This window comes from Hippoglossus stenolepis, chromosome 6 (genome assembly GCF_022539355.2).
Source record: "Hippoglossus stenolepis isolate QCI-W04-F060 chromosome 6, HSTE1.2, whole genome shotgun sequence".
Lineage (NCBI taxonomy): Eukaryota > Metazoa > Chordata > Actinopteri > Pleuronectiformes > Pleuronectidae > Hippoglossus > Hippoglossus stenolepis.
Window position 1 is genome coordinate 23,706,816 of NC_061488.1, and position 11,537 is coordinate 23,718,352.

Sequence of the window (11,537 nt, forward strand, 5' to 3'; positions counted from 1 at the left end):
GCCTCAGTCTCACTTTACAGCACTGAGTAATCAGTGACTGCATTTACATGGATAGCAATATTCTCTTACATGGATAGCAATATTCATTTGCAATATTCATTTACATAAAGAGCAATATTCTGATATTAACCGAAGTGAGACAGTCTGAATAACACACTGCCTGTAATCAGCATTTTCTGATTTTCTGAATAAGGTCATACTCAGAATAAGCAGTAATCGAATTAGGACATGTATTCCAACCTTAGATGCATTATGTAGACATGTATTCGACTTATCACATTATAATGACCTACTGAAGTCTAAACAGCATTTTGCGATATCGACATACAGCAGCTACCAACTGCTTGACGACGCAAGCCTTGTGCACAGGATGCTATGAAGAAGCCACGTTTCTGGGGTAAGAGAAATTGATATAATGAAGTTTTTGGAGATTTGGGACTGTTGTGTTACACAGCACCACCACCATCCTCAATGACTTTTGGGTGAATAATGCTCTTCCCTGCAGAGTTCACAGACTTATAGAACTATGGTGGCCTGTTAACTTTCAAAGAACCGTTATGCCACTTTCCCATTAATTTGTCAGCCATCTGTATCCATGTGATCCCTCAGAGTCACCAACTCTTCCAGCTCTATGTGTGTGTGTGTGTCGGGGGGGGGCGACGGGAGCAGGGATGTGGCATCAACATGACACATTCCACTGGAACCAGCCGGCGAAACACAGTTTGCTGTCACATCGACCAGCGTAAACAATGTCGGAAACCAAGCTGAAAAAACAAATAGATGCACAAGAAAGCACACGAGGACACCATGTTTGCCCAGGCAGGAAGCAATGCTGGGGGGGCTCGAACAAAACACGTTGCTGAGGATGTCAAAATGACAGCATGGCCAGATCAAGTATGTGCCCGGCCATCAGGGCAGGGAACTGACAAGAATAGCGTCATTTTAACACAGGCAATGATCTGCATGCCCAACCTGAACGAGTGTGGGACGAGAAGGCGGCGCGGATATGTTTAGCATGCACCATCAGAGAAAAAGTCCACAGCCTTTTATTTTTAACTCCTCTCAGTTCACTAGTTTACATTCTCCCTTGCTGTGTCTCGTCCTCTCTTTGCTCTGCACTTAGCTGATGGATGGGGTAACTTCCACAGCCCAACACCCAGCTGTTCTCCCCCCTCCTCGCCTCTTTATTAATGCCAGCTCTCGCTTCCCATCTATCTTCTCTTCTAATGTCTCCTCCCTCAGCAGCTCAGACTCCTCTGTCTGCCCTGCCGTTCACCCTCATCACTTCTTTCATCCTCCCTTCCTTAATCAAAACCCAGGAGCTCGCCTCTTACAAACAGCCGCCGACCTTAATGTCACACATCACTTTAGAAACTGAGGAGTAGATGATGTCCAAAACAGTTCTGTCACTATTGGTGGGATGAGTGATGGCAGAGCTACAGACCCACAGCTCGAGAGAATTCACAAAAAGTCCAGTATGATTTTTGGTCCTCCTGGTCCACATGACAATCTCAATCTGGAGATTAACATGAGTCATTTTAACATTTTCTTCTTCCTGCTACTTTTTTCTACTACGGTTCTCCAGGGAGTTCTGTAAATGTTCTATTTGTTGTGGTGTGCCCCATGGTTCAGTCCAGATGCATTCACAGATGCATATGATATCAGTCAATGATCTGATCCACTCCAAACTTCTTGGAAATTGCATTTCATACTCTATTGAATGGTTCAAAATCGTCTTCAGGTTCAGGAAAACTTTTTGGTTTCAGGAGCAAGCCAAAAGAGGCCATCTAGTTTTTGATCAATGCAAGGACATTGCCAAAGTCGGACCATTTCTCTCACAGGACAATTACACTCAACAATGCTCAGTTTGGACTTCCTGAGAACCTAAATAGACAACTTGAGTGCAGATATCCCTCTTTACTTAAATAAATTCTCTGGCTGTCAGTAACCTGTAGAATTAATTGATTTTAAGGTCACTGTTCTCGATTTGTTCCATTCCCTCTCATCTCATCTGTTCCTCACTTCAGGTCTCAAGTCATCAGTGATATGGCATGTAATACTCTGGAACAGCCTCCCTGTTTAAAAATGTGTGACTCACATCATACTCAAGAAATTTAAAAGACAATGACAATACAACCACACAACATGTGCACAACTTGAGGTTATGTGGAACTGATCAGGTAAATATTCATTTAAGTTCCCAGGTAGAGGCTGCAGGTCATGTTGGTATAGTTTACGATTGCATATAGAACATATGCATATATCTATGCTTCTGTTTTCAAAGTCCGTCCCAAAAGACTGCCCCCTTCCACACATCATATAAGTACATTTTATTCTATATTTTTACTTTTTATTCAACTTTGTGGTAGATTTGGAAACAGTCTCAAAATTCGATAATTTTAAGCCTCCTGATAGTTTAAATATTTCTGTTACTTGTTTCATGTTTTATGACAAACGCTGAAGAGAATATTTCGGAATCTGAAAAAGGAAACACATCCTTTTGCTTCAGAAAACTTATACCAAATATGAAATACCTAAATGCCTTTAAAAAGACCTAGACCTAAAAAAATGTGCATTATAAAAAGCCAAAAACCTACTTGTCATTTTCTGTAGCCTATATTTGGAGTGAATTCATGATATCCAGTACTTTTACTTGGCCTGACATGCTCTTTGACTCCCTCAGCTGTTTCTGAGTGTGTCTGCGCGGCTCTCAGACAGCCCGACAGAGGGTCTCAGTGAGTGAGGCCAGACGCTGGCCATTACACAGGCTGTTTTATTAACAAGGCCTGGCACTGGGAGGCAGCTGGTCCCGCTGGAGCAGACATTCACATTCCTGTCCCATCCCGGAGCTGTCTGACTCACTCTGTTGTGAGAGAGGAAATATGAAACAAGGCATCATGAGCAACAGGTGGACACTGGAGAGTGGGCGCTGGATGGGAATCCTGCCCATCCTGCGTCTGCCCAGCTTTCATTCCCACATGTCTGCAGTTACTGCAGATTTACTCACACTTGCATAAAGAAATGTCACATTTCAAGTTTTGCTGACCTCTATGTTGACTCTGGGAAAACACAGGCTTATTATCAGATGGTTCTAAGTGTGTATCTTCAGACCATCAATACAAATTACAAATAACTTTGACACAGTTTTAAAAAACTAGTGCTGAGCCCGTTATATTTCAATGTCAATATCTTATGATCTTTCAATCCTTAGCTCTAAAGAGAGATCTATCCATAACTTCTGCTGACGGTGGGACCACCACAAACAAGGGTACAAGGGTGCAGCTCCAGGCCTGAAATTTAACAAAGTGCAAAGGGACTTAAATGATTACGATGATCGTATCTGTAAAATTCTCCAGTTACCGGCCTCATGCTGCCTGAAGCTGAATTAATCCACCAAATAAGAGGCACACATGGCCGGCAGATGTTGGGTGCAGCCGGTCGGGCAACCGGCTTATCCATCGGTTACTCAGCCGTACAGAGAGAGCTGCAGTGGGTTTGGTTAGTGATTACGAGGTTGTGTGTTTGCCCTGGTGCTCAGCAGCTGCTCTGAGAGACGAGCGAGCGCTGAGCCAAGTGCAGATGTGTTCGCTGTAGGTGCTACTCAGAGCCTCTGATGGAGAAAATCTGGCTTCACTTAGAGAAAACTACCGCACACGTGGGACTTGTCATTACTCCGGGCTTTTGTCCCCTGCATGCCTGCCACAAATTTAGAACATTAAAATAATCTTGCTCTTTGTTGTGTGTACACATTTGTACCTAATTACAAATACTTGTGGCTGTGTTTTTTAAATTGCAAACAGAATATTTGTGTTGTGATGCTCATGTGCATTTGTGGGGTCAAGAATGGAATTATAGTGACTATTATGACAATTAAATGGTGGAATTGTCTTCCTGTGTTAGAGACATGTATAATTTAGATACACAGGGTGTGTGTGTGTGTGTGTGTGTGTGTGTGTGTGTGTGTGTGCTGTGTGTGTGTGTGTGTGGCGTGCGTGTGCGTGCGTGCGTGCGTGCGTGCGTGTGTGTGTGTGTGTGAGGTCTGTTGGCTTTATGTTTACCCTGAGAGAGGTGAGAGGTGACAGAGAGTAGGAGAAAACAAATCTGGCAAACTACTTGAAACAATACAGGATGTGTTTTTCCAAAAAAATTTGGAAATGACTTCTTTGCATTTTAAAAACTAGTGCAGGGCCTGTTCAAAACCTGTCTGTTGGGAATGAGCTGTTCACTTGGTCTGTGGTAATGCTGGTTGCAGCTTTCTTTATAAAACTGTAAAAGTGCAGCAATTGAGCCACAGAAAGTAAAGAGCTGTCCACCTGACACCAAGTTTGGTGAGGTTCAACTCAGCACACAGAACTCTGTAAGGGACAATGAGTTGTCATTGACGTTGTCATCATCGGGCTGTTATTAAGATCGACAAAGTTACTAAGTTTGATGAGTCCCTGCTATTTATTAATATTGTCAAAAATATCACTAAATTCAGCACTACACTTCTTTGGGCCCTTAATAACACATGCCAAGTGTGAAGCCGATAAGATGAAGGGTTCTCAAGATATGTTTTCCACAGATGGACAGACAGACAGAGACAATTCGTAGATAGAAGATAGATGAATTAACAGACTCTTAAATGCTGATGCTGCATAGTCTTTAATATCTGCATGATATCGGTCCTCAGACAAATCACAACCATTTATCTAAAATGGTTTTCGATATGATGACTGACAGAGGAGCACTGATTTAACGTTTTCATTAGCAACCAAGATGGCTGCCACCATTGACAAAGTTAGTCTAAATCCATAAAACATGATGCTACGTCGGGCTAAAGTTACACTACAACAACATGCAGGCTTTTAACCCAATCGCATGTCAGTGTCAAACACACTGACCTGCAACACACACACACACAAGACAGCTGGACTATGTTTACAAGCCACAAGATTTTATTAGACTGTGTGTGTGTGTGTGCGCGTGCGCGTGTGTGCGTGTGTGTGTGTGTGTAATTACAGGGCTACAAGATGAAACTACCACACAGTGTGGGTAGAGGTCCCCCGTCTTTTATGAAGAAATCGGAGTCTGAAATAACTCAAGAAAATAACATTAATTCCTTCCCTCCTTCCACCTTCACTCCCTCAATCCCTTCCTTGTTTTCTGACTTCAACCTATCTCCCTTCCTTACTTCCTTCCTTGTTCTCTGACTTCCTCCTGTTTCCCTTCCTTTCTTACTTCCTTGTTCTGTGAGTCCCTCCCATTTTTCTTCCTTCCTTCTTTTGTAATTACTGCTTGTCTGTTACGTGTGGAAGTGCCTCAGTGTACAACACAATTTGTTATTCCCCTGCTATTAGACTTGTCCTGCGGCCTTCAGAAATCAAATGAATCTAAAATGAATGTGCCAGAGTTAAAGTGACACTGCAGCAGAGCAGGCAGCATGTTACTAAATGTTTCTCATGTCATGACTGTATTTATTTGTGTAATAACAATACACTACAGTATATTTTTCCCTCCTCTACATTCTCTTCTCTTGATGTGGGTTTACCTTGTCTGGTCTCTTAGGACACACAAACTCCCACTTCAACCATCTGACAAAAAGTAAAGCCCTGATTATATTTTACTTATACTGTGTATACTGGGGTGGAGCACTGTCGGGTTCCCGATTCCTAAAATATATAATCTACAGCTGCTTTCAGACCTGCACTGAACTCTGAACTTTTCAAGAGGCACTATACGTGAGAACATAAATGTCTGAGTCACTTGCTCCAAACATTTTCCGTAACTTTTCCTGCCAGCCCCGTAGTAAAATGTCAGAGTTAGACCATGTGAAATGCAGCAGGAAAATGTCACAGTGAGTGAGAGGGCTTCATGATGTTGTTTCTGACTTTGTGTTGTCAACGCGTGTGACCCAGACAATCTCCTGCTTCGCTCTTCATATGTGAAAGGAACACTCTGGAAAATGTCCAGACCCAATTTTCATGTTTGAAACTGACTTAAGTGTTTCTGGGTAAAAAAATGAACTTTCACACAGCCACAGTAATTTGGTCTGCATTGTTTTAATCAAGCGCAGAATAGAAAACAAAAGTTATATCTCATTATATCATTTACACCACTGATGTCCAAATGTCGTCAGTGAAGCAGGCCATATTGTTGTGATGTGTTAGGGTGTGTTTCAACAGCGTGTATGTAGATGTGGTTTTTAAAAAGCTGGTTGACAACTGCACTAGTAACACTCAGTTCACTAGTTACCGTCTATACTGTGGTACTGTTCACCTCCTCACTGTCAGCACCTGCATGGCAGCTCCATTCAGGTTCACCAGGGTACCAGCCACCCCATTGTTTTCAATGTGACCAGCTCTGTTTCATATTCCTCCTCCCTGCCCCTTCCTCCTGCCCTTCAAGTCCTCCTCCTCCTCCTCCTTTATCTCCAAATCCTCTATTCATCCAGAAAAGCCCCTGCCAACAGGACGGGGAAACCTAGCTCACCGTCTTTTCATGTAAACAAACCTGTTCCTTCTCTCTCAGCTCACTCCTTCTCCCTCTGCCTGAAGTCTTCTCTCTCTCTTTTGTCTTTGTCCTCATTCTATGCAACCCATTCTTCGGTCCCTCTCTCTCTCTCTCTCCCTCTCTCTCTCTCTCTCTCTCTCTCTCTCTCTCTCTCTCTCTCTCTCTCTCTCTCTCTCTCTCTCTAGTGCCGGTGGTTAGTAGGCTTTACCGCACTATTGTTCTGGTATCTGCACATTTCCGGAGGCTGGTGCTTACAAAGGCCTCAGGAACACACTGGCTAACCCCACCCCCACCCCTTCACACACACACCACACTCACACACACACACACACACACACACACACACACACACACACACACACACACACACACACACACACACACACACAGACCTGCAAGAAAGGTGAATTACAGAGGATTTACTTTGCATCATGAGGCAAACCCTGATCCTGTTTCATGTTAAGTTTCCCATCCTTCTATCCTTCCCACTTCCTTCCGTACTCCAGAAGAATACTGAGCTGGCCCCTCCCTCAGCTTAACCCAACCACGCCACTTCATGAAAAGTAATTTGCTACATAGCTCATAAATGTTTTTAATGAGGGGAAACTTTTTGAATACTAAAAAGTTCATGTCAACAGGATACCTTTATCTTAAAATTGCATTTATTCAAGAGAATCTCTGCAGATGCATGTACACACACACAAACACACACTCAATCAGTTTCTTAAAGGTCCTCCTTCCACCCCCACCCCAGGGAAGAAGAAAAGAAATAGAAAGTGAAAAGAGAAAGACAGGAATAGAGGCGCTGCTGCTTCTTTTGTCACTGTGATCAGCTTGAGACCTTTCACTCTCTCTCTCTGTCTCTCAAACACACACACACACACACACTCCAATTAACCCCGTCTCTGACCCGGGGGTTTGGACCCTTGACCTTGCAGCTCGTCCTCGGAGGCGTCCGCAGTCTGAACAGACAGCTCCCTATCTCTGTAATGACAGTGTGTGATTTTTTTAAACACACTTGACATCAGACGCACTTGTTCACCTTCCCGCTCTAAAACGTCTCCTTGTCTCCTGTTTCCTCCACTGCTTCCTCTAATACTCACGCAGCTGATCCTATCTCTCTCTGTGACTCTTATTCCTCTCCAGACATTTTCTTAAAATCCTCAACCACATTCTTTCACATCTCTGCCCTTTACCCTTCAACTGAGCAAACTTCGGGTCTGCAATTACCAAAATGCAAAAATGCCAGTTGGTGGTGGAGTTTCTATGCTACTGTGTTTGTATACTTCAAACATTGCCAACTAAAACAAGAGCTGTAGCTAATACATGTTGAGCAGCAGATACTTTTCTTGAAATGCAACAGAAAAGAGAGACGACGTCAGGAGAGATGATGTGTGCGACCGTTGGAATCACTGAGGCAGAGGGGAGGTGGGTTTTGTGCTCGTCCATCCGCTGAGAGACACGGACGAGACCAGCTACCTAACGTTCAGATAAATACCTGCCGCTGCGATGAAGAGATTAAATCACTGACCATGAATTGTGATATCCCTGATTCACCTCCAGCCAAAGACTCAGTTGCATGTTGTTCTTCAAATATCTCTCTCTCTCTCTCTCTCTCTCTCTACTCTCGTCATGTCATTGAGTCACTATCAAATACAAGTGTACAATGGTCCGAAAGAAAAAGTTTGGAGCTGGTCCACTTCAAACCAACAGCAGAAATATGTGCTCTCATATGAAATACACAAAACTGGTCTCACATTAACAGAAAAAGGTTTAGAATCCCATTATTCCACCATAAAAACCTGAGTAAGAAAATATTGTTTCAGGACTTTGTTGTTTTCGTCACTCCCATCCACTTGTTTCATGAAAATATTAAACTGAAGATAAGTCTCTGACCCTGCACCTGCATCCAACGACCTTCCACGCTTTCCAGCGAAGCTCAACTGATATTGTAAAAAAAAATAAGGAGCAGCAGTGGGGATGGGAGGTGAAGTGTGTGCGGACACTGTGGGTGGTAACAGCAGGCAATAACAGACTTTAACTGGAGCAATGAGCCCATTGTCTTTTAGCTCCAGGGAACAAATGCATTAGGATGTGTTTTATTGAGGGTCGTTACTTGGATAAATCTTTAGCTCGCTGATAGAACTGAGTGCACTTAGAGGGGCACGTGTCAGAAAGAAATACTTTTATGAACTTTTCAGTGTTGTTCTCTGACTTAAAATTAGTTTTTTAATGCAATTAATCCAATTAAAATACGCCTTTATCAGATACGGTCCCATATTTCCCATATTTCTATCACATACACACATATACACACACACATACACATCCAGAGCGGTCTTGAGCAGTGCTGTAGGTATAGGTATGGAGTGGAGTGTCTCTATTTGTGGATTCAGCTGGGCTGTTTTAGGAGGACCATAAACAGTGAGACGCCACCCGCAGGGAGACTGGGAGAGAGGGAGAGGCAGACAGGGAAAGGCAGGGATGACCCCAGAGACCAGGAGGGCAACGAGGGCCCTGAAAAAGAAACATCAGCTATCTTATCTCTACGCAGGGAGACCCAGGAGCCGACACTCCCACCGGCCTCACATCCGACACGTTCAGGCTACTGCTTAACCTAACCTTGTGCAGCGTGTGAAATAGAGTGCAGGTACTGGATATTCACACTGACGACAGCATACGCGGACGTTTGATCTGGAAGTGAGCGTGACCAATAGAGACACAAAATTAGCTACGAATAAACTTCTTTTTTTTGTTGTTGACTCAAATAGCCTTCTTCTTATGGAAGAGTTAAATGCATGAACCCATAACATGGGCATAAACAAAGCACAAAGCATAGGTTATATTACAGATGGACAAACTGCACGATAACAACCTTGATCCACATCTCTATATTGTCCACTTTTGAAAAAACAGCCTTGTTTATATAGTATTATTTCTACTTTATTGCATTTAGTATCTCTATTTTGATTCATATTTTTAATCTTCCTATATTTTCCCTTTGCGTTGCTACTTCCTTATGCTGCATTGTAATTTGTAAGGTACATCTTATCTTATCTTGTCTGAGAGGTGAATAGATTTTACTTTTACACTGCAAACAAATATTCATCCAATAGCTTTGGTCAAATATTTTTCTCCTGAAAACAAGTGCAGCTTCCACCAGTGGACTGAACCACAAGACCTGTTTTCAAAGTATTCCCTTGCTGGACTCCCATGGAGCTTGAAATCATTAGACTGCTACGAACATGCAGTAAGTGTGCAGTGAAATCACCAGCTCAACATCTACAGACTTCAGAACACACGAATGTATAATGTTCCAGAAGGCTGGTCAGACTGAAGCCCAGTGACCTGGAGACGCTTCGTTCACTGGAGGACTTCTGAGGATTTGTTATGGAGCAGAAAACAGGGAGAGACTTCAAAGTGAACAGACTTTACTCACCGCAGAGCAGCGTCAACAGCGGGGCCCGCATCTCTGAGCGCACACTGACCAGTGGGGCTGGAGGCAACCTGCCGCATCACAGTGCTCACATCAATACATATACAACTATACTCACATGTTCTTATATCATTAAAAGTGATGGGAAAAGTTTCTAAAAGTTTCCTTCAGGTTATTCCCACAGGCCATCAGACTGCTTCACCCTCTGAATCTGCACAATAAGCCACCGTTACTTATAAACCACTATTTATTATACCTACATAATGATTTTAACTCAGGCACTTGACTGCACTTTGATTCCCTTTCAAAACTGCTGCTTTAGGTGTACCTGAGGAACGTCACTTTGTTCCACTGTATGTTTTACAGGTATTAATGAGATACATTTGAGAAAGCTGGAACAAACTTCAGGTCCCTATAAAGAGCTCAGAGTCAAACACAGTCATGTTTTTAAACCACATTCCGCTTTTACTCAGTTTAAATCTCCACCACTGGTTAGGTGAGACCTCCCGAGCTGTTTAAACTGGTTAATGTTGAAATAAAACCCCTCAGTGGACTGGTCAGAGTTCAACATGCTGCTGGTTTCCTCACTCACCTCTTCGGCTCTGCTGGTCCAGATGTCCGCTCTGTGTGCGGTAACAGACGGTGTTTCTCTCCCTCCTGCTCCACTTGCTGCGGAGCTAACGGACACTGAGGCGGCGGAGCTGAGCAGCGTGTTTACCCGGAGAACAGTCCGCAACTCCTGCGTCCCTCCGCTGGAAACCCCGAGCTGGACTCCCGGAGCGGAGCCGGTGCTGGAGTCGGGGAGGCGGTGCTGCTGACGAGATGGTCGCAGGTTCGAGTCCCCGTGGGGTCGGAGGAAAGAACCGAAACGAACTGAAACAAACTTAGAACAAAACCTAACGACAGAATAAGAGTCACTGTAGACAAGTGACTTGACACGATGTGAATACAGCTTCAGTTTCCCTCTGTCTGATTCTGCCTGATCTGCTGCCTGTCAATCATTCATGATGATCAAACAGACACGCCCCCAAACCCACCCCTCTTTGAGCCCTAATATCTAGTTACTTTTTACATTTTCAGATGGACCTCACTGATAAGGAGTCACTTTAGCGAAGGAGACCGCAATGACTCTTGGAAAAATGTACTGACTTGAGAATTTCAAGAGAGAAGTCTGACTGGTGAAGTCGGAGTCAGAGATTTGTTGGAGCCTGCCCCCGCCGGAGGAAGTTTAAGCAGTTCCGCACCGGCTTCATTTTTCAGAGCCAGAAGTTACAATCCCGTGGTCTATGGGGAAAATGAAGTTGGCAGGAATACAGTTCCATCCATTTCAAAACCCGATGCCTCTTTATATATAAAAATGCATTTTGATCCATCTGCAAAGCTCTTTCTCCATCAATTAAAAGTTGATTACATTTTTAATGACGCTTCTCTTTTTTGTTAGCAATATTTAAAACTCAAGCAAGAAAACACCTTACAAAGCCGAGCGTGAAGATGAAACATCTTAAAATAAATATAACCGAAATATAGTAACTGGGCAGAAGCTAACTGCCTATTTCCACTGTAGTCTGACTGAAACACATAAGACTAAATAAATAGAACTTGGATTAAA

At 43.4% G+C, this 11,537-nt stretch overlaps 1 protein-coding gene across 1 annotated transcript in view; it reads right to left on the reverse strand.

The window, feature by feature from the left end:
• lamb2 (laminin, beta 2 (laminin S)) overlaps positions 1-10,866 on the reverse strand; it is a 50,590-nt gene extending 39,724 nt beyond the window's left edge. The window contains exons 1-2 of the mRNA XM_035160351.2: positions 10,521-10,866; positions 9,932-9,999 (exon numbers count right to left, since the gene is read on the reverse strand). Of these exons, the coding sequence (XP_035016242.2) occupies positions 9,932-9,962 (31 nt within the window). The 5' untranslated portion in view covers positions 9,963-9,999; positions 10,521-10,866. The remainder of the gene's footprint in view (positions 1-9,931; positions 10,000-10,520) is intronic.
• Between the last annotated feature and the right edge of the window lie 671 nt (positions 10,867-11,537).